Source organism: Haemaphysalis longicornis, unplaced genomic scaffold (genome assembly GCF_048455015.1).
Source record: "Haemaphysalis longicornis isolate Haplotype H1 unplaced genomic scaffold, Haemaphysalis longicornis Haplotype H1 scaffold_1, whole genome shotgun sequence".
Taxonomy (NCBI): Eukaryota; Metazoa; Arthropoda; class Arachnida; order Ixodida; family Ixodidae; genus Haemaphysalis; species Haemaphysalis longicornis.
This window is the reverse complement of record NW_027526203.1, coordinates 458,019,338-458,043,541: the sequence shown is the minus strand read 5'-3', so window position 1 is coordinate 458,043,541 and position 24,204 is coordinate 458,019,338. Positions and strand designations below refer to the sequence as shown.

The following is a 24,204-nucleotide window of genomic DNA, read 5'->3' as shown; positions in this document are numbered from 1 at the left end:
AATCTCAAGTACATAGGTTAAAAAATAACAAAAATGTCCTCAAGACCAGTGTCCCCCCTTAAATAAAGCTGCGCGCAAAGGACCTGTTAGAACGGTTGCATTTATACCTCTGCGCTGATTAAAATTCAGTGACTTGATGTTGCCTTTCAAACAAACAAAAATATTGCAAGCTCATAGAAAAAACTGTCGGGGCAGTTAAGTGGTGTTACCATTTCAGGGCATCCTACAAATGCAAGAATGCGTTATGCTATACCAGTGAAAGCGATTGAAACTGCTGTTGTAAACTGAATTCCGGAGATCGGGGCTTCCTGATTTGTTTCTATTTATGATTTTATTGAAGGCTCAAAGCCATATCTGGAAAGGTCGAGCTTGCTACGAGCCACGGCGCACAAGTTCATTGTCAATATTGCGGCCGTTCTGAGATTCCCGAAGGGTTGCCGCTTTTTTGGCATAATAATGAAAACTTATTACCGCTTCTATGCTATACATTGAACGTTGAGGAACCGAACTAAAGCATACCACTCTTGTCTCCACCTTTCGTGCGCACTTACAGCGCGAGAAAGGCACGAAGCGTGCCCACAGTGTGCATTCTCCCGGGCCGCTCAGCGGAGCCTCCACACTAGCAGCGCGACACTGTCGCCACCTACATGTCGATCTCGTGGCGAATAGCTTGCCCATGTACAGGCGTCCACAGAATAAACCGGACCAAGCGAGCGGCGCGCGATAACTATCGGCGCGACACCTTCCGGCCCAGCGCCTGCTGTCGAGATAGCGGAGGGCGCATGCGTGTCCCTCCCTATAGTTTGTGCATGTCAGTTTCCTTGATTTCGGCTGCAGCACTTCGTTCCTGTCGAATGCGACGCGCGGCGGCGCCTTTCCCGGCGCACCTACCCAGCGGGCGTGATGCTTGGCAGCAGCCGGCAGCGTGCGACATGCGCTGATACCGCGTAACTGTGCGTTAATCTGAAAATGTTTGTTCGGCGCTCTTTTTATCATTTTATTGACTCGAACGCTAACTGGCGTTGAAGAAAGGATGCGATAAAGATTCACACATGACTGAACCAGTGCTGGTCGTTATGCGACGAACACACAGTTGATAGCAAGAACTGAAAACAGCGATGGTTTATTCGCTTCGGAAAAATAGACCGGAATACACAACTGTCGGTGTGAGTGAATTGCTATCGAAAAGCAATTAGGCGTTTCCTTCTATGTCACCCATTGGACAGTGATAGCTACGAAGCGTATAAAGCACGTAACCCGTCCTGCATGGCCATATTCGTGAAGAATGCCGTCCCGCGTCCCAATCGAGCAACGGAGGCACATCGTGCGACTTTTCATCGAAGGGACTACTCAGCGGGAAATTTGCCGCCTCACCGGGAGGACTAGGACTTCTGTAAGCCGCATTATTCAAGCCTACCGCGATGATCAGGGCAGACTTATTGACGCTGAGCGCAGCGGGTGGCCTAAAGTCACCAGTGAGGAGCAGGAACTACTGATTGTCGCAGCCGCTGTGGCAGATCCCTTCCTGTCTGCAAAAGAAATTCGACAGGAGCTGTCATTGAATGCCTCTTGCGAGACAATTTGAAGACGATTGAAGGAGGCGGGACTCGGGAGTTGCGTGGCAGTGCAGTGGTTTCTGCCGCGCAACTCCCGAGTCCCGCCTCCTTCAGTCGTCTTCGAATTGATTGATTGATTGATTGATTGCGGGGTTTAACGCGCCGACGCAACGCAGGCGATGAGGCGCGCCGTAGTGGAGGGCTCCGGATTAATTTTGACCACCTGGGGATCTTTATCGTGCGCCGAAATCTCGTACACACGGGCGTTTTTGCTTTTCGCCTCCATCAGAAAAGCGGCGTCTTCGAATTGTCTCGCAAGAGACATTCAGTGACAGCTCCTGTCGAATTTCTTTTGCAGACAGGAAGGGATCTGCCACAGCGGCTGCGACAATCAGTAGTTCCTGCTCCTGACTGGTGACTTTAGGCCACCCGCTGCGCTCAGCGTCAATAAGTCTGCCCTGATCATCGCGGTAGGCTTGAATAATGCGGCTTACAGAAGTCCTAGTCCTCCAGGTGAGGCGGCAAATTTCCCGCTGAGTAGAGAGAGAGAGAGAGAGAAATGACTTTATTGAACATTTGTCCGGCGGGAGGAGACGGGTCGTCCCTTCGATGAAAAGTCGCACGATGTGCCTCCGTTGCTTGATTGGGACGCGGGACGGCATTCTTCACGAATATGGCCATGCAGGACGAGTTACGTGCTTTATACGCTTCGTAGCTATCACTGTCCAATGGGTGACATAGAAGGAAACGCCTAATTGCTTTTGGATAGCAATTCACTCACACGGACAGTTGTGTATTTCGGTCTATTTTTCCGAAGCGAATAAACCATCGCTGTTTTCAGTTCTTGCTATCAACTGTGTGTTCGTCGCATAACGACCAGCACTGGTTCAGTCATGTGTGAATCTTTATCGCATCCTTTCTTCAACGCCAGTTAGCGTTTGAGTCAATAAAATGATAAAAAGAGCGCCGAACAAACATTTTCAGATTAACGCACAGTTACGCGGTATCAGCGCATGTCGCACGCTGCCGGCTGCTGCCAAGCATCACGCCCGCTGGGTAGGTGCGCCGGGAAAGGCGCCGCCGCGCGTCGCATTCGACAGGAACGAAGTGCTGCAGCCGAAATCAAGGAAACTGACATGCACAAACTATAGGGAGGGACACGCATGCGCCCTCCGCTATCTCGACAGCAGGCGCTGGGCCGGAAGGTGTCGCGCCGATAGTTTTCGCGCACCGCTCGCTTGGTCCGGTTTATTCTGTGACCGCCTGTACCTTCATGGGGGGAAAGAAAAGAACTCTCATTTTTCATGAAATAACAGGGGAGGCCCGTGACAACTTTGCAGCAGTGTTCAAACTTGCAACCAAATAAGCATGGTTGCTTAATTAACAAGCCAGCTGCAATACCAGCAGCTGCAATACCAGGCAACCTGATGGTACAGCATATATGTAAGCCCATGTGCTTCATTCCCTCTCTACATGTACACAGCCACCTTCAACCATCTACATTTATACAGCCATCTTTAACCACAAGTGCTATCTAGCTCCACGCCTGAATAAAAGGGCATGTTGGTCTTTGCAGTTGGCTCACGGAACACTGACCTGTGCATGCATGCACCTATCATACCTGCCACAAACACACTGTAAATGGAAAGTTTTCCTCTTTCCTTATGAACACAGCAAATCCATCACCAGCCCATTTATACCTACTGTAGGATGACGGCCTCTCCCACAGACTGCCAACCACTCCTATGCTGCATCATCCAAACTTATTCTTCGGCCTCTGAAGTTTCTTATTCCATCCCTTCAAAGTTTTTGTCCTTCCCCAGACATGGAACTGACAGAAACGGATGATTCAAACTATTGATGACGCGCTGCAGCAGCGCTTAGTAGCTAGCGTGGATTACGTCCTTGATCCTGACTGTGAGGGAAACATCTCGGTTAGTTCCAATCAGGTTTGCGATGGTGACGTTCTCATCATTCCCTCTCCTCGCTTTCTTCCCAAAGGGTCGGTGATCGCTCCGAGTCTCGTGCGCTTTTCACAGGGAACTGCTGCTCTTATCGTAGTTAACACCAATCGTGAGCCAATGATCCTACCTCGGCACACCGCAATTGCTATTGTTGCTGGCTCTGCTGCTGCCTGTATTTCCCCCCTTTGTGCGGTCTCATCTCCAACTCAACTCAACTCCGACTCTCCTGACTCTGTTCTAACCGCCAAAATGAGCTCCGACCATTCCCCGGCTGAAACTGAGTCGTTACTGCAGTTTCTGAACAAACATAAATCTTTATTCGACTCTAATTGTACCGTACTGGGTAAGACGTCGGTGGCAGCGTATCGTATTGAAACCGAAGGGTCTCGCATTATTCACCGCCGTCCTTACCGTGTGTCTTCATCAGAAAGAAAAATTATCAGTGACAACATCACCGAAATGCTTCAGCAGAACATTATTCGGCCATCAACTAGTTCGTGGTCTTCTCCGGTTGTGCTAGTGCAGAAGGACGGATCGGTGTGATTTTGTGTCGATTATCACGCATTGAACAAAACTACCAGAAAGAACGTTTACCCCATGCCACGGATTGAGGACGCCCTCAATTGCTTACAAGGTGCCGAATATTTCTCAAGTCTTGATCTGCACTCAGGGTACTGGCAAATTCCCATGCATGAGGACGATAAAGAGAAGACAGTGTTCGCCACCCCCGCCGGGCTCTATGAATTTAACGTCCTGCCATTTGGGCTTTGCAACGCCCCTGCAACATTTGAACGAATGATCGACACTGTCCTCCGCGGTCTCAAGTGGAAAACATGCGTCTCTAATCTCGACGACATCGTTACCTTTTCTCCAAGTTTCACTGAGCACCTAAAGCGACTGGGTGAGGTTCTCACCTGTCTTTCCAATGCGGGGCTTCAGCTCAACACTAAGAAGTGCCGGTTCACTAGTCGAAGCATTAAAGTTTTGGGGCATGTAGTGAGCAAGGACGGTACTCGGCCTGATCCTGAGAAAATTTCTGTTGTAATCAACTTTCCGCGCACGTTACAGCAAAAAAGAATCTGCGCAGCTTTTTAGGTCTGGCCTCGTACTTCCGACGCTTCGTCCGGAATTTCGCTACCATTGCTTCCCCCCTCAACAAGCTCATGCACTCTGGAACACCCTTTGTGTGGTCTGATGAATGTGAACAGGCCTTCCAAGAGTTGAAACAAGCTTTTACTTCCGGTCCAGTACTCTGTCATATTGACGAGTCCCGACCGGTTATTCTGCATACTGACGCCAGTGGACATGGCATTTGGACTCCTCGGACGCTGGATTATCGACTGCAAGAGTATGATTTTACAGTCGTTTACAAATACGGAAGGAAGCACCTTGATGCAGATGCCCTCTCACGATGTCCGCTGGAGTCATCCGAAGCTCCATCTGCGACCACATCACGTGGCACGGAACTTCCCACCGCCCCTATCAGCCACATAGCACCTGACAACGTGTATGATTTGGCAGCATTTCAACAATCAGATCCCCACAACCAGGGAATCACTGACTACCTTACTGGAACCAAACACCCTGTGAACAGCCGCTGCCGTCGTCAACTTCAACAATTTCGGCTTTTAGACGGAGTCCTTCATTCTAACCACCACCCCTCAGGCTATAGATGGGTTCTCGTTGTGCCGCGCTCCCTCCGCCCAAATGATGATGCCACAGCTGGACATCTAGGCTTTCATAAGACGTACGATCGCGCCTGGAGCCGTTTCTTTTCTTTTTTTTTTTGCCTAGACTTGCCACCTGTGTTGCCCTCTACATTGCGTCGTGCGGCTCATGCCAGCAGCGCAAATGCTCGGCTTCCGTGCCTGCAGGACTCCTACAGCCCCTTCCTTGCCCGTCGGTACCGTTCGACACTGTGGGAATTGACCTCTACGGTCCACTACGTCCAACGACTGCCGGATATCGCTGGGTCGTAACAGCCGTATATCACCTCACAAGGTACGCGGAGACAGCTCCAGTTCGTTCTGGTTGTGCTACTGAGGTCGCCGATTTCTTCTTACGCGCGATTCTCTTGCGTCATGGCGCTCCTCGAGTACTCTTGAGTGATCACGGCAGGACTTTTTTGTACAACCTTCTCGAAATTCTCCGAGCCTCTCATACAGTCCACAGAACTACGTCCGCATACCACCCGCAGACAAACGGACTAATTGAGCGCTTCCACCGTACCTTGTCTGACATGATTTCCATGTACATTTGACCCGACCATTCAAACTGGGACAGAATTCTCCCATATGTTACATTCGCATACAACAGCGCTGTTCAAAAGACCACTGGTTATTCACCATTTTTCCTCGTTTTTGGCCGCCACCCGTCTTTTATTCTGGATATCACCCTCTTTTCTGCTCCCGTGCCTACATCAAGCCCCTTCTCCGAACAGTTTGTCTCGCATCTTGCCCACTGCCGTCGCCTTGCTCACCTGCACACAGAAGCCTGCCAGAACGACTGGAAACTTCGATATGACGCCACGCATCGTGCTGTTCAGTTCCGCCCTGGTGACACGGTACTCCTTTGGACGCTAATTCGCAAGCCAGGACTATGTGAAAAATTCCTTCATCGATTTCTTGGTCCCTACACCATCCTGGAAGAAACCTCCCCCGTCAATTATCGCGTCACGCCTTGTTCTCCTCCTTCGGATCGCCGCTACAGGGGCACAGAGATCGTGCATGTGTCCCGGCTGAAACCATTCCCGCCTCGCACTCCATAAACTGCTCCCAGGCGGTCGCTTCCGCAAAGAGGGGGAAAGTGTGAGCATCAATCTGTACGATGTGCTAGTGTCCACTTCCCTTGTACTGCCGTGGCTAATTCATCGTGTACTTTGCCTGCTTCTCACGACCATTATCATCCTCATGCCGAACCTCATCTCTTCTTCATACCCATCCTCATCATCATTCCTGGTGCTGGAATTCTGGGCTGCCGCTCAGAATAAACGCGCTGTTTCCATTGCCTCTGCGACGTCTCTTCTGGGTGACGGCTGTCCTTGACGTCTCCCTCAATATGCACACACATATACACTGGGCTTCGAATATAAGGCGGAGTATAACCTTCAGGCTACAGATTTTGGAAAAAAAAACATCACCTTATATTCGAACAAATACGGTAGTTCCCAAGCTCGTATCGGCGAGCTCCATCTTACTTTAGTCTCCCATGCATTCTGTGCCAGTCTGTTGCATCGAGTCACAAATGTATTTCTTGTGTGTTCTGTACAGTAAATGTGCTTGGCTGTGCTACAGGCATCCCATGTCTGGACTCGTGCCTCATGCCAGTGGCTAATCAGGCGTGGACCTATCGCTGGTTAGTGCATTCGAACCACGCTTCTGATCCGCACGCAGGGGGAGCTGTTTGTCACCTTTCCCGTCTGAGTCATCAGCCTCGGATAGTGATGTGGCTGGTCACACAGGTCTTAACCGCACTAGTTGAGAGTTTCATCTTTCACCAGCCCCCAGAAAACCTGTAATCCTTGACACACAAACACATGCTGCAATGATGTGCCAACCATCCATCATGTGACGCTTTAACATTTACAAACTGTAAACCTGCTCACTTTCTGGTGTTCTCTGCATGTGTGTGCATGTGTGGTGTATTGAAAGTGGAAAATGTTTACGTGTGTAAAGGTAGCGCTCGTCATGTTGTCCCTCCTTTCTTCATGCTCTCCCATTGTTCTATGCTATTAGTCTCCTTATGCATTACCAACAGGCCCAAACCATGCCCCTTTCAGACTTGGTAGGTTTTGTCCGAATACTGCAACAGGCTGGCCAAACCCTGTTCGGGACAGGGTGTGCTGCTTTTGTCCCAGAACACCTCCCTCGTATGGTTGCACTGATCGTGTTCAGCCTCACTGGTAACTGGTATTTCTACCGGACATCAAAAGCAAAATACCATTGGTTAAATGGTTTTGCCTTATTTTGACCGTGCCACGGCAGGATCTGCACTCATTTTCCATACGAACTATGACCTGAGGCACGTTTGCAGGGCGTTATCTCGCCTAATATCTTGCCACCTCTTTTCTAGGGGAAAGTTGCCGTTTTTCTAGTCACTGCAATTTTATCTGACTTAGTTCCAGTTTTTTATTTTTGGGGGGGGGGGCCTCAATTGTAGCCACATACATATTCCAAGAGACAATCCTCCTCCTTAAAGGGACCCTGCAACACTTGCCATCGACTACTAGTAATGTATTTCGGGATAAAGCCTATTGTTCCAGAAATCTCCTCCCGCAAGAATTATGAAAATCTGTTCACAATTAACGAAACTACGCGCGATGAGAAATCGCGCATAATCGTTCCCTCTCAACTTGACCGCTGACAATGCGACGAAAGCTGCGCGCTCTCTCCCGGAGAGGGCGCCGGCTCGCGGCGTTCTCTTCGGCGGCCTTCGATATATCACATGCCGGGTAGTTTTCTCCTTTTCTCCACAACACGGAGGGGCCTATTTCCGCTCTGGTGCCACAAAAAAGCAGGCATGGGTGCCTGCTCGCAAGTGCGCGCTCGGGCTGGTAGGGCGTTTTTGAAGCAATAAACGTTTGTAGTCCAGTGGTCCCGTTGAAAGGGAAGTATTGAGCTCATCCCTCAAACTCCGCGCGCACTCAAAACACAAAAGAAACGGAAAAACTGTGCCTACAGGTTCAGGCATGGAAGAGGTTCGTACACAGCGATGACGACGGAAATGGGAGAATCTAGCCGCGAAGTTGACCAATGACAGCCGATCGGGCAGCCATGGCCTATGTGACGTCCCTTAGGCCTTGCCAGGGGTTGCATAATGAGGAGAACTGAAGAGAGAGCGGTTGGTTTTTCCGCGTCTTTCACATCGATTTGCGCGCTCACCGCTTCACGTGCACGTGTAATATTTGGCTCAGGTATTCCTGGCCGTGTAATCTAAATGTCGCGCAGGTTTACTTGCACTGCTCAAAGAGTGTTACAGGGTCCCTTTAAAGGGAATACATAGTCGTAGCATGCACAACATTTTTTAAAAGTTTTCCTATTTCGAGGGTTAACTATATTGCCCTCTTGTTAGCATTTGCATTGGCAAACTAGGGTTGCCATCTTTCCCTGGAAAAAAAAAAAGGCCTTTTAAAAGAAGGGGGGGGGGGGCATGGTATGTAGAAGGTTGAATTTGTGTTGAGAAAAAGGCGCATGCTCTTTTGACACGCAATGCCATGCTTTTTCGTAGAGAACAATCCACATGACGTTTGTACTGAAAGTGATTGAGATTTTGGTTATTGCTCTGAATGTGCTGCACTGCTGCACTTGCTGACCGCGGCGGTGGCATTTCGTTCTGTTGTTCTTCCCTTTGGTCCTCCTCCATCTCAGGGAGCACGCTCTTCCTCGTATTTTTCTCTGCTCATGTGCCTTTGGGCATCCTGTTGACACATACTTATCATCGGAATTGACGTTTATAAAACACCAAAAAAGAAATAATCACGGCACGATGTTTAAGTTAAAAAACTGGCCAATAATGGCCTGTTTTTAAGTACAGATGGGCAACCGGCCTGCGGTATAAAAAACCGGACGGGCAGGTCTAAACCCGGGCGGGTGGCAACCCCATGGCAAACACCAATAAGAATACAACCCCCCCTTCCCCCCCCTCCCCCATTAACCCTTTCACTGCCAGGTTTTTTTCTGACTGCTCCTCACCCCCTGCCGGGTATTTGTTTTCATGTTGGTTCAGTGGAAGTTGGTTCGCGGGTGTGGAAACGTGAGCTCCATCTATGTTCTAAAATTTGATTTACAAGTTGTATGTGTTCAGGTGACCTCTCCATAGATGGCGGGACATGAATGCAATTCTTTTTTCGCACAAGTTGTGTCGGGAGTGGCAGGAAGTGAGTTTAAAAAGCAACACGAGTATACTCGGGAGTAGCAGGGGATGCGCGTGGGTGGTTTCACGAGTTATCTCAGTAGTGGCAGTTAAAGGGTTAAAAAATAACCTGCAGTATTGCTAAGGCAACATGCACTACAACTATAGCCGAGCAGTAGATAAGAATAGCCCACAGTGCCGTTAGTGCAAGCTGCTATTGTGTGCACAGACTACGTCAGCCAGCAGCACGGTTTGGACTTGCGCACAGCTTTGAGGCTCTCCTAAATGAACCTTGCTGTTTAGTTGCAGGCAAGACACAACAGCTCGGTGACCATGGTCACAAAAGAAGTTCTTTTTTTTCCCTTGCAAGCCCCATTTTTTATAGAGGCATTCACTGTATTAATATTTTACACCTTTCTGCCTTATCTCTGGATATGGCAGCGCTTTAGGCAACGCAAATCCTACCGTACTGCTTATATGCAGTTAAACAATTGCAGTGGGTTACCACAGAAAAGAGAGAACCCTTATGCATATGCCAAAGCTGTGGCAAGGTGCTACAAAATGCAATTCTATTATCATTGGCCAACTGTTGCTCATTTTGCTGTTTTAAAACGTTTTAAACTACTTGCCCTTGGACTAGTAACTCTTACAGCCTCCACGAGACAAGGGGAAAGCTACATGCACTGTGCGGTTATGTAATAGGTCCCAAACACTGTGACAGCTACAGCAGTTATCGATTAACAAAAAGCAAAGCCACAGAAACAGTTATGGTAACCAAGAAAAAAAGCAAATTTATTGAAAAAAGGAAATGAGTGGTAGCAGAGTAAAAGTGGTTTGGCACAAACACACGGTACGCCAAATATCAGCGACGCCTGTCACGATTGCGGTTAGCATCGCTAGCAGATGCAGCCGGCAAAGGCTCGCTTGGCTCTGCCTGGGGAAGCGCCTCCACGCCCTGAATTGAAACCACAAAAGCGAAATCAGAAAAGAAAAAGAAAGGACACTAGTTCTCCTGCGTGGGCCCTCGACTGACTTTTGTTAGCAGCCCCTCATCAGGCCCAATCAACGAGGGTACCAAAAACAAAAGGGGGAAGGGGGGGGGGGAGGAAACACTTGAACAGAGGAGCACAGAAAAACAAGGACATGCTTTTTTAGTAGCCACCATAAAGCATTTCGCTTATCACCTGGCTTGCACCAGCACCAAATTTCAAGAACCTTTGTTAGGAACCTTTAGACCTGCAAATATTTGAACCGTCCTCATTACATGGACATGAAAATTGTGGCATGTCTGCCTAAAATGAAGCGGGCTCCAAGTATGCAAATATAGGACTCTTCTCCAGGCAGTTCCATGATCAGTTATGCACATGTTATACCTAAAGGCATATGCAATTTTTTCTCCCTCCAACCCTTATTACAAGTTGCGCAAACTGGTTAAAATTCATTTAGATGAAAGAGCGAGTAACTAGACAGCAACAAAAAAGAGAACGGTACACAGGGCATCAGAATCTGTCCTGTATACTTTTCTCATTTTTTGTCTCCGTGTAGTTCCATGAAATAAATTCAGTTATTGTTCCACCTGTCCTGACTACATAACGGGACCAAGATATTGGTAAGAGACAGTTTAGAAAACCGTTTTATAAACAGACAAGCGTGCATATTTTATAAAAGGTTATACCTTATCGTGCCACAAGCTGTACACTAAAGTAACTGTGGTACAGCAGGTAAGCAAAGAACCGCACGAGACTAACCATCCGCAAAATATTTTGCTCCCACCCCTAAATGGGCAGCCCGTGAAGGGCCACAGCGTGTTCAAACGACGAGCAGAAGCCCAGTAACAGGCATGACCTCTGACCAATCAGGCCACTTCCCGACATGGTTCGGCAAAGTCTCCGGAATATTCTGATTGATTATGTTGCTCATACAGCACACATTACCAACCAAGATGTGGGGGAAGAACGGAAACCCCGTAGCCTGCCGCAGTGTAGCAGTGCCTCCCTGCTAGACTGCGGGCCCGATTCACATCCTGCAGAGGAAAACTTGGACACCACAAGTGTCGTTTTTCTGCAAGGCACAACTCATCATCCTAATGGAAATGCCAGTGGGATGAGACAAAAGTGCTAGAGGAGACACCAAAGAAACTACTGCCTATATTTGTTTGCGGCATCCAATGGTACAGCCAACAGCTGGCTCAGTTGTCTGCAAACTAATATTGCGCTTTTGTTGCGAGCTGTCATAGCTATCACTGGCAGCAAGAGGTGATGGTAGTTTTTACCTTGTTGAAGTAGTTTGCAAATTCACCATACAGAAATTCTTGTAACTACAGTCATACACCAAGGTAAAACAGATGGCTGAAATCTAAAGGACTGGTGCTAACTGACAGCGGTGTTTAAATAACTGACAAGTTGCCAGATACTTTATATTTCATCTTTGCAGCCTTCGATCTTACTGTCCCTTTAAAAAAAAAAAAAAAGTGGAGACTATTTCCACCTTTCACTGCTCCGAGATTCCCGATGCCACAATTTGCAATGCTTCGATAAACGCAGGATGTGGTGATACCCAATGTCCTGCCTTTCAGCATTTCCTGCCTTATTAAAACAACTGCTGCTGTCGAGAGTGGCATATATTTTTGCATTCTCAACACTGCAATCCGCTAACACAGACCAATTTCCTTTGATAAATCAAAACCAAATCAAAGAATCAAAGCAGCACACACTACCTTTTGTAGTCACCAATTTTAGCTGCTTGTGTTTTCAGGAGCTCAATTCAGCGAATGTTACGATCGATGCTCCAGTTTAGTATCAGGAAGTTTGCAAATCCACCTAAACTTGCACGACATTTGACCAAACCTTCACCAGTCTGTGCTGGTTGTCCATCAGCAGCGTGTGCTTTGTCAATATCAGGGAATTTTTCCAATAGAGAGAAGCTTGTGCCCATTTTCAAAATAAGAAGCCCTAGTTGTTTGTAGCCGTCAGTCAAAACAATTACTGATGTAATCAGAATTTTTTTTGCATCACCTAGAGCAGGGTATCTGTCAGCTGCACCAAAGCCCTATAACACACAGTTTAGTAGAACCTAACAGGATTGAACCTAATGGCAACCGACTGAGTTGGTAACAGGTTGTGACCACGTCGTTCCATGCACAAATGTTGTCAATAGAAGAATTGCTTTTGGGAAGCAACACAAAAGGGCTGCCTACTTTGATGGCCGTTTGGAGGACCACGCTGGTGGCATAGCTCAGACCACGGCTGCCCAGGAGCAACATGGTTGAGTAGCCTTGCTCTTTTGCCTTTTCGATCAGCTCATCTATCTCCTGCACAGGGGAGAGACAAACAAGCGGTGAAAAGGAGAACAATAAACATTCAAAGGGGATATTTTTCTAAGGCTTTCAAAAGCAAATGAACACATTAGTTTGAAGCCAGCAATATTCATACATGAGACATGTACACTCACAACAAAGCACACGGGCACAAAAGACAATGCAATGTCTGACCAATATTCAGTATGTACCTTCTTTCCGCTTACCACACTGATTCAACAGGCCAGACAAAAGCTCTGGTGAGGTGGCAGGGTGTCAGTGGGGGTAAGTTGTTGCTGCATAGCTGAAGTGGAAAAATTCCTTGCTTATGCTTTGAAAGAAGCAACTCGGACAGAAGAAACAAGACACGATGACAACACATCGTCCTGTGTGGTCGTCCTTTCTGACCACGTTCCTTTTTTTTCAAAACAAGCGCTTTCCCACCAAGCCTGCTGGAACCCTGACCAATTGAGAAAGTTCTGATTAGCTACTGGATTACAACACATGCTCCAGCCATTACTGATGCTATGGTTTTCGTACTGAAATGGCTGCGTACTATTCTCTCCTTTTCTCTCTTTACTGCCCAGCAATGGAACTGTGGCCCTGGCAAAAGGCCCCAGGGGATGGCACCCAAGCACACCATGTAGCCCATTTCCCAACAGCAATGTGGTGCAGCTTGACGGCAGCACTACCCCGGAGTGCCAACTACCGAAACAGGTCTGCAAGCAGTGATCCCTTACACGAGATACAAGTGCCATTGTAACCCTAAGACACTCGCACTCGTCTCCAGGCAAAAAAATATTGAGGCTGACACAGGGGTGCCAATATAAGCTAGCAGCACAGGGTTCTGGAAGCTTCCCATAACTGTCCACCACGCAAAAAAGAATGCAAGAAAAGTCTCAACTGCTATCACTGCCCTTGAAAGATGGAACCAAAGGATTTTTCTCTCCAGCATGCTAGTAAGCAAAACTAGCCTTTAGTTTCCAGTGACAGCACCAAGCATGAAATGAAATTTAAATGATGGAGTTGTGCTTTGTAAATGAGCACCAATGTGCAAAATAACAGTCATGTGCACGTTATTACATGCGATATGCTGTTCACTATGTACCTCTGGTGGGCACTGCACTGGCAGGTACTGTCGCAGATTTTATTGCATGCTGACGCATCCCTGCAGATAAACCAGGATTTTAGTAGTTTTCAGAAGCCCCAGCTGTCATGCCTCCCCATGCCAGTTTGGAAGAGTGGTGCTCGATTGTCAAGAGTAGTCAACGATCTCAGATTTCTGCCGGGTCAACTTCAAAGAATGCCTGGCATCACATGCATTCTTTCAGTTTTGTGTCGGTAAAAGCGTACCGATGGGAATTTTGAAAACTCCAGTGATACTGGTTTATCCATAAAGAGGCATCACCGTGCAACAAAAACCACTACCCTATACATGAGCCATATACAGACATTCGCTATAAACAGCACTGCACTGTTGAAGAACCACCTCACTTCCTGTGCATTTACAGAACATGTCCCCTGCATGAAAATGTTTAATGAAGCTGTTTAATGAAGGTGCCTCCAACATGGAAGGGAGAACATTACACGAAATTCTTTCTCCTGCTCAATTGTCTGTTGGAAGTGTGATTCCACATGAATCTTCAGGGCTTCCACAGTGCCAAAGATGAAGCGAGTCAGTAAGACCAAGAAGTGAGGAAGATTGTGAAAGGGCACGCCATCTGTCAAAGATCCTTTGTCATGCCGTTTTTTTTTCATGTGTTTTTCATGTTTCGTTTTCTTCAATTTCGTTTATATTTGGCGCCGTTGGAGAAAATAAAATTCAGTTGTAAATCAGCGCTTCGTGTGCCCTCTTGCTATCGTACTTTGTCTCGTCGTTTGCGCTGTGGTTCAGCTGGCATTGAAGGCAAGCTTCTTATTTTCTCTTCCATGAATTGGAACAGAATTAGAAGTGAATGGTCAGCCAAAATTAAGAGAAAAAAAATTTTAAACCAAGCAAACCATGTTCTGAAACTGGTCTCCAAACCACTTTGGAGCCGTAAAGCACTTGACAAGCCATTATAATTTCTGGCTTAGTTCAGCTCGAAACTAAACTGCATTCTCTCCCAAGCAACACGCAGATACTTAAATGTTGTCTGTGTTCAATGTGCACCAGAATCCGCCCACAAACCCAGCTCGATTAAAAAAATTGCATATTTTGGCGGTTTAATGCGCTCAAGCTAGACCTGCGCTACGAGGAGTGCCGTAGTGGAGGGCTCTTCCGGATTAATTTCAACCACCTGGAGATCTTTGACGTGCACCAAAATCTCGACACACAAGTGTTGTCACTTTTCGCCTCCATCTGAAAAGCGGCCATCACGGCTCGGAACGAACCTGCGTCCTTGGGCTCAGTAGCACAATGCCCTCCTTAGCCACTGCACCACAGCGGTGGGTACAAATTAAGTTTGGGTTTTACATAACAAACCCACACATGGTATATAAGGCACGGCTTAACGGGAGAGCTACAGAGTACATACGGCCCAGCGGAGAAATGCTTCACGAAATGCTTGCCCATGACAACTTTCTTACAGCAATTGGTATCAAGAGAGGAAACATATACAAAGAGAATGCCAATTTCCCCTTACTCCTGTCGTTCTCAATGGCATTGAGGCTACGGCAGCATTGATGGCGCCTTTCATGCTCTGCCCCTCAGCGAAGATGCAGGGCTGGGCAGTATCGCGACAGTATATCAGAGATACTTTTGAGTACCTATGTTTCCGTATCGAAATACACTTGAAATGTTTTTGTATCGCAGTAGTAACATACTTTTACGGTGAATCGAATATATCGCAATATTGTGGCACGCACGAGTATCTCGATGCATTTATTTTTGTGATGCAGGAGACATCCGCGTAGAAGAGCCTCGTGCTCAGACCAAATCAACGCTGTCTGGAAGATAGCTTGTTTGGGAAGCCGCCTTTGTTAATTAAGTAGAACTAATGTTTTCTCATGTGGTGAGTGAAGTTATATAATTCTCCTCAAGATTCAATTGTATCAGTGATGCAATTTTAGTGCATATATTGGTTTTGAAATACATAACGCTTCATAAAAATGTATTTTAAAGCACGAGGTTGCAGAAATAAAAAAAGATTGTGAGTATCTTCTTTTATCTGTATTCCAGAATACTTTTTTCTGTGCCTGCAAAAGTATCTGAAATATCCCGTTACGTCAAACTTGAACGTATCTTAGCATCTGTATTTTAGCTGCCCAGCGCATGTGTGTGTGTGTGTGTGTGTGTGTGTATATATATATATATATATATATATATATATATATATATATATATATATATATATATATATATATATATATAGAGAGAGAGAGAGAGAGAGAGAGAGAGAGAACTTTATTTCTGGTCAGATTAAGACCTATGGGTCGTACTCTTCCGCAAGAAGAATCATCATGGCCAGCTGGTCAGCGAGGGCCGCCGACGCCAACCACACTCGCCAGTTGGGATGAAGATGGTTAGGGTAATGAGGGGACTGTTGGGCAGCGGGGCAGTTGACACAGCATGGGTCGGAGCGATAACCGTAGTGGTAAAGACGTGCTGGAGTGGTGATGGTGTTTAGCTGGATTGCCTGAAGGGTGTGCACTTGTGCAATGGATAGGGTAGTGTGGGGTGGCGGACAAGTCTGTAGCGAGTGCTGGAGGTGTTGGTAGTGCTCTTTGAGGGTTTTCTTGTAGAAATATGCCTCGTCCGCCATGGGAGGGAAAGGCCAAGGGATCACCGGCGCCTGGCTAGTAATCTCGCGGGCCAGCTGGTGAGCCAGCTGATTTCCAATAATCCCCGAGTGGCTTGGCACCCACACCACAGCGACCGGCAGGGGAGAGAAGCGAGAGATTTTCAGAGAGGTCGTCATGCAGATCTTCGGCAATGCAGTTGTCACGAAGAGCTCGAATCGCCGCCATGGAGTCGGAGCATATGCGATAGCGGGGGGAAGGGGGTAGGGAAGTTAGTTCTATAGTTGCGTGAACGATCGCCGCAAGAAAAAAGGGAGAAGTAGGATGGGAGTAAGGGCCTGCTGCGAAGGTTATTGGGGTGTCAGTGGGGCGGGACATGATGACGCAAGCAGTAGAGCCACAAGCTGGGTAATATGCCGCGTCAACATAGCATGTGACAGTGTCCGGAGGGAAGGGGTCGTGGTAGTACGCGCGAGCTTGCCGTCTGCCCTCGTGAAGGTGTGGGGTCATGTTGGAGGGAATGGGGGCACAGCAGAGGTTATTTGGAAGGGGCCGTTGGGGGGTGTGCAGGGGAAAGTCAATGGGCCGGATGCCTGCCTGCTGAAGTAGCCAATGGCCCTGTGCGGAGCCAGACAGACAGCCCAGCTGTCGATCCCTGTGGAGGCGCAAAAGATCAGGAAGAGGAAGGACGAGACCTGTGGCGTATAATTTCTCTGTAGAGGCGTGTGTTGGGAGAAGCAGGGCAGCTTTGTAAAGTGTGTTAAGGGCAGATTGAACACTTCGCATACGTGCCTGTGTTAATGTACCGTATAGGAGACAGTACAAGATTTTGTTTAGGGCGAAGGCTGTTACCAGCTGACTGGCTCTGCGTTCATCGATGCCCCCACGCCGCTTGACCACTCGTCAGACCAAGTGAGTCACCTGGTGGCATGTGGTGATCGTGTACTTTATGACATGGGAGAAGGAGTGGTCTTGGAGGGGAAAGCCCAGAACCCGGCAGGTTGAAGCTCGGGGTACGCCCGTAGTACCATCGAGGGTGGTGGCTTTGCTGGTAGTGACGTGCTTTTGAAGGACTTTTTCGTGCTGTCTGTGCCGTAGGAGCTGCTTCTGGGCCGCATTGCCACATGCCTCATCCCGGGTCTTGCGGATGGTGCAGACTTCAGCGAAGGGAGAGTGGTGGCCTTCACAATGAAGACACCAAGGTGTGCAAGAATGTGGCTCGTCGGGACGGGTGGTGACGGTAGAGCAAATGGGGCACCGCTGCTGGTTGCCGGGATGCCAGCGTGCGGTGTCCGTATTGCAGGCAGACTGTGCAGTGGTGGGCACGAGGCTTGTGCAGACGGCACCGAAATTTGATGTGTTGGTAGTAGATCAAAAACGGGACGTGTGTGCCAGAGAATGTAAGTATGGCAGAGCTTGTATTACCCATGCCAGCGGGCGGACAGGATATCGGATTGGTAGCACTCCAAGTCCCGGATAAGGTCATTAGGCGTGGCATCGGGGGCAATTCTGTGGATTACTCCGCGGCACAAGTTCATGGGGGCCATGAGGTAAGGAGCTACTTGATGTGTGCGTCTGGCCAGGGTGATGCATAGTATTCGGAGGAGGCGGTTCACGACTTCGATGTGCTCTGTTTTGATAACAGCGAGGCGGTCGCGATGGCGTAAGTGGAGTGAAATATCGGCGCATGTATGCGTCGGTAGCTTCCCCGCTCCGCGGGCGCGTCGGATTGCATGGCTGGCAGGTGAAGTCCGACTGCATGTAGGTCGAAGCTTGAGCGGGCGGTGAGTTTAGGCTTGCGGGCTTTCCTGGGGGCTATCCACTCCCCATCTTGGTCATCCAGTTCGATAGGGGCATCCTCTTCGTGCGTAGAGGTGGTAGAAGGACCCAGTACACTGAGTTGAAGTGGGGGCTTTCCGGGAGGCAGCATAGTACTGCCAGACGAGATCGCCTGCGGTGCTGGCGGCGCAGACCCTCCCGAAGAGACGCTCGCTGCTGCTGGGGTGAAAGCTGATCCTTCCAAAACGGAGGAGCGCGTAAAAAGCATGTCCGCGGCGCTCCGAGTAGCGTCCTGTATGACGATATTTGTATTCCAGAATACATTTTAAAGTATCCCTGCCCAGCCCTGCAAAGATGTAATGTCTCCCACTGGCTCTTGGTTTAAGCTTCCACTTCCACAGGGTGGTGATGCCACCTGTTTTGTTGGACTCCACCTATGAATACGTGCTTGTGGCAGAGCATGTGTAGAAGCAGTATTTTGCAATTTCAGCATTCTGTGCGCAGCTGAATTTACGCAGTCCTGTGTTACGCTTGAGTGCCGTTTGATACAGCTGTAGCGACTAGTGCACCCAGCAGCGGTGGTGAATACTTCCAAGTAAGCTGGTTATAAAGGCTACAGTGCCTACAGTTTTACCTGTGTGCACCAATAGCACTCACGCCTACAGCGTGGTGAAGTGGTTGCTTTGTGGACAGAATATTGCTCGTCGCGAATATACGACAATCTAGTGTTTGCAACCCCAGTTAGCAAGAGATTCTGCAGCGATTGTTACATTAACACTTGCCTGTTCAAGTCACCTGACTGCACGCCTGTTGGTTTTGTACGACCTAGAGAACTTGTCACGCAAATTAGGCATTATGTTAAATTTATGAACCTGCTCTTTACAAACGGTGTTTAAGAATTATTTCCTACTTCCAACCCTGCGGCTAAATCCAAGTAAAGATTAACACTGCATCTACAGGTTATTTTATCGTGTTATGACCGCTAAGCACTCTGGAATGCACCTAGCCTGCTGCAGACAAATAATGAAAGCAGCCCGCCAGTGGTAGTGTGTGAAGCTTCACTTTTGCACTCATCGTGAAGCACAGTTAAAAGTGGTAGAAAGTCTGTGATCATGAAATGCTTTGCAGCACGTGCTGTGATCAACAACACACTTGGACAGAGCACAAAGCTGCAGCCCAGCAAGGCAGCTGCACAGTCAAACAGCATACATCACCTTTTCGCAAGGTGGATGCATATTATGCAACAAGGAATACGATGCCTCCCCACCTCTCCCACAAAGACAAGCACACACGCAAGTGTGCTGCAGGAAACATTAAGGTTGCCACACCTTTCCCCGGAAAAAAAACCTGGCCCCTGAGGGGGAGGGGGGTGGCATACAGAGGGTTGAATTTGCATTGAAAAAGACTTCATGTTATCTGAAATGCAATGCCATTTGTTGCTGCGTTTTTGTTGATAGCAATCAACATAGCGTTTGTACTGACAGTGACTGAGATTACAGTTATTCCTGCACTGCACTGAAAAATGACCGCATATACTTCATTCATTAAAAGTTGTTCTTTGCATCTGAATCCGCCGAAAAAACGTTAAAATGTATGCAATGCATATGGCATAATGTATTTGATATTCTTATATAAATACAAGCACAATGCCATGCAGCATGCCAATAACGCAGAACGATAAAAAGGAATATTCACTGACGTACTTTCACTCTTAACATGTTTTTGCGCAGCTTGTCGACACATAATTATTGCTTTAGTTGCTCAATCGACACTTATAAAACGGAAAAAAAAAGGCACAATGACCTAAAAGGCCAGCGAATGACGGCTGGTTTTAAGTACAGACCGACAGCCGGCCCACTGTCTAAAAACGGGTTGGTCCGGTCAAAAACTGGACAGGTGGCAATCTTAGGCAACATTTACAAAAAGCACCAGCGTCAATGGATCCAACATAGAGATGACTAAAACATCTGTCCAATAAGGGATATTAGCTCTGCAGCCCATAAACACAGTGCAAAGGGTGGCAGTGGTTCAAAATAGGCATAGCAAGGGAGATACAAACTTTTGTAGTGCAATTGTGAGCCCATAGGTAGCTTGTAAAATAGTGACATATGGCTCAGAAGTCCTGGACAATGTAACCTAACAACTGAGTGAGCTTACATCAAATCTCGGACATCTTTCCCGACCTTTAATGAGACTGCCAGTTTTTTTTTTTTTGATAAAATCTTGTTCAGACAGATGTTTTTGTCTCTCGCCTCAATCAGAAAACAGCCACAACAGCGCAAAAGTGAACCCACGACATCACAACCCACGGCACAATGCTTACAACCAGCAAGCCAGCGTGGTGCACTTGGTTTAGACTGAACACGTGCACCTTAGCAGTGAAAAACCTTGCCATCTGTGACAAAAGTATGCCCTTTTTTTTTTCATGTGTATTATGCACTATGAGACTTGCACATATTTATGCTCAACTCCCTGCACTTTTTTTGAGGGGGGGGAACACAATTCACAACTAGTGGATGAAAAAGCAAAGGCCATCCACAATCCGCAAGCACTTTCAATGTCCGCCTGACAGGTTGTGTCCCCATGAGTCACTTCCCACGACACCCACCTGCTCTCGTTGAACCAGCTGTGGATGAACGAAGCGCCTGTAGAGGAGACTTGATCCTTTTGTTGCGGGCGAGAGGAGCCAGAGGACAAACAAGATCTTCAGCTCGTAATAGAACGGCATCCTGGCAACAGAGGGAAGGGAAACGGTAAAAGCTTGCCATAAGCCGTAGAAATCATCAGAAACACCGCTCCCAAAACCTACCCACTCAAAACAAAAATTTTTAATTTGTGTGCAAATCTGAACGGCAACGCATGCAGTTAGAACTTGGGCGTTATTGTGCTGCCGACAGTCTTCCTTGATCACGGGCATTGTTAAAATACAACTTAAAAGACATGAAGAATGACTGATCAGACCCATGATCTTTTGAAAACCATGAGCACTGCTGCTGAGATCAATACAGAAAGCAGAGAGATGGAATTGTTACAGGCATATCAAAGAACATCTGCCCATGTACATATTTACATATTAGAAATGGCGCCTACAGTCAACCAGAATAAACAGCTCACAATAGGGCTGTTTGCTCTCGGGAACATGGGGGAAGCTCAGTTTCAGTTTCCTTCGTAGGCACTGATTTCCTATCTCCTTACTGATGCCTATTGTGTTGTACCCACGTGAAGATCAGAACATTTTCGAAGCTAGGGTGAATTAGAAATAAATAAATACATAAAACTGACCATGACATAGCAACTGTGTTTATCAACAGCAACAGTTATGTGGCTAATAATCATGTAGAGAGGGCAGTGGCCCCTTACAGCATTCTGCTACATCTAGCAGAAGGGATTTTGTCTTTAATTTGATGTGGGATAACACACACACACAATAAAACATTTATTCATTTTGATTTTTAAGGCAGTTCCAAGAATACTGTTGCCGTTTGTACATTGTTGGCTCATTTGTCACCAGCTACAATTACTTTCCTGCGGTGCCATGAAATTCCAGGGTAAACACTAAATTTGTTTATTTAAAAAACAACTAGAAAGCGACAGGAAATCGGTGAACATGACATGTTTCACAGTATGTGCTGTCTGTAACGATTTTTTGGACATAGGGTAAGTAACTGTTGTGTGCACTCCATGGAAGGGAGTTGTGCGAACAGCAAACATACATACCCCTTTCCACAAGGCTTTGGAGATGGGGCTGTTCATGCATCAAAGCTACACCAACACTGAGCAGCACCGTAGTGGAGTGATCTGGATTCATTTAGACCACCTGGGATCTTTGATGACATACGAATGCTTTCGCTTGCACCAGAAATATGGCCACAGTGACCGTGATCAAACCCTTACCGTGATCAAACTCGTAAAACAGCAATGAGATGTTTCTGATCGCATGACAAGATACCACTGTCACAAAAAACAGGTTTAAATCAACAGAAAGCATGAAATTGAAATCTTTATTGCAGTATTAAGGAAGTCAAGGCAGATATATGCCTTTCTAAGCAGGTGATGTTGCACACTGTAGAAAGCCTGTGCCATCAGAGCTGGAATTGCTGCCCCACAAGCATTTTTTTTGACAATCGCAACCTGGTCGTATTTTGCCTACAACTCTTCCAACACGTCTATGATCCGATATTGCTTGCATAATACTAGTACCAACCAAGCAACCATTGTGTTTTGCTGCAGTGTTTGGGTACCCATACCTGCTAAGTATTAAATAGAAGGTCGTCACATTGGCATTGACAGCCTGCTCAACGACAGCTACTTTAGTTGTCACAGCTAAAACTAGCTGCTTACAAGCTTGCCAAATACTGTGCACTTACCAAAATGAAATAAAGATGTCGGAAAAGGTCTCGATGCACGTGAAGAGAGCAAACACAATCCAGTACATCATCCATTGGAGCTGAAAAGCACACATCATTTAATCTGCAGGAATCAACACGGGGCGAGTGAGGTGCAGTCTCACTTACATGTGACCTGACGTCCTTGTTCTTGACAGCCTTGTAGGATGCATACGCAGGGTACAGCACCCCGAAGAGCAAGCTGAAGAGACGATAGAGACAATGAGCCAGCACTGGGAAGCAACAAGAGCAAAAGAGCACGAGAAGGCACAGGCGACCGCGCGTCAGCTGCACAGATGCCAGTCGCGTCCCAATCGGTGGGCCCTGCATCTGCACACAGGCCGTGCTGGCTCACTCACAAAATCACACTGCAGCAGAGCATGTCGGTGCACAGGGGAGGCGGAGGCTAGTCACCACATGATGGAGGCGGGAAATCAGAGCTGCACATGGCCAAGCAAGGAAGAGCTCCGCACAGAAGCTCGCTCCTGCCCCCAATGCCCCAAAATAATCGCGGGCTCCAACCAAAATAAACGGACTGCCCTCGCAGCAGGAAGCGGGCTACCCTCCCCTGGCCGCGCGCACGGCAACAGCAGCATAGTTGCCCCACAGGATGACCCCTCGCGCCGACACGCACCCCCCACCGCTGCGACTCACTCCATCACACTCCGCGCAGAACAATGAACGCCCGTCAAACGGCACGGGTCGTTCAAACGTAGAACTGCTGTCAGAGTGCACGACAATGCTCACGCTACACCCAGCCTTGTGTGAGAGTCAGCTGAGCCTCACCTTTTAGGCATCCAGAACAGCGCGCATTTGAAAATCAGCTACCTAATGCACTACTGCAATGAGATTTCGAAGGAGTCGCGAAATGCACCTAAAGCTCCGTCACCTGTTTAAAAATGCGCGCCTCATCGCCTGCGTTGCGTCAGCGCGTTAAACCCTACAATCAATCAACCTGTTTAAAAATGCACGGCACACAAAAAAAAAATAATAAAACTGGACGTAGCAGTGTTTCATCTTGTCTGTTCTAGTTCGTCTTTTTTTCTTTAACCAAACTCGCCCATGTGCGCTATCCCCTACCCCCGTTGAACAGCTACCCTGTTTACGCTAGCTACTCATTCATCAAAAAGAGATCGGAGACATTCCCCTCGCAAGCTGTGCCAGTAAATAAAGTGCAAGCTGAGCGTTAAATCCTTGCCTACTGTAGCGCAGCGGACTCAATTTTTGGGAGCACAAAAATTTCCGAACGCCTTCGCCACCGATCCTGATATGGAGAAAACCAAGACTGAACATAACAAACAAATACTGCACCTGCATGGAAAACGTAACTTATGTCCTCTGTTTCCCTCAATAGCGCACACACTTAGCATGTAGAGACAAGGCCATGCGGCAAAAACTGGAACACAATGCCGTCACACAATAGGCACGAACGATAGACCTGTCCTCACGAACATCTGCTTCGTGACAACGACATTGACAGCCCGCGGGCGCTCTTTGTGGTGCAGTAAACATTCGACCACGGAATGGTGGGGCACAATTCGACAAATACACATGCTGTAAGGGCCCTGGCTGCTCCGATCCTCAATTTAGGAAGGGTAAGAGCGACGAATGCAGAGGCAATAACGTGCAAGCGAAAACTTGCGATATGTCGGAAT

General features: G+C 47.7%; 1 protein-coding gene across 2 annotated transcripts in view; it reads right to left on the bottom strand.

The window, feature by feature from the left end:
* Reepa (Receptor expression enhancing protein A) overlaps positions 1-24,204 on the bottom strand; it is a 56,905-nt gene that overhangs the window by 32,085 nt on the left and 616 nt on the right. Inside the window, exons 1-5 of one of the 2 annotated variants that reach the window (XM_077687913.1) lie at positions 23,861-24,167; positions 22,679-22,751; positions 22,532-22,611; positions 20,773-20,893; positions 12,567-12,680 (exon numbers count right to left, since the gene is read on the bottom strand). In XM_077687913.1, coding sequence (XP_077544039.1) covers positions 12,567-12,680; positions 20,773-20,893; positions 22,532-22,611; positions 22,679-22,751; positions 23,861-23,919 — 447 coding nt within the window. In that variant the 5' untranslated portion in view covers positions 23,920-24,167. Of the gene's footprint in view, positions 1-12,566; positions 12,681-20,772; positions 20,894-22,531; positions 22,612-22,678; positions 22,752-23,860; positions 24,168-24,204 lie in introns of those variants that run through there. The other variant, XM_077687914.1, reaches the window with a different exon arrangement.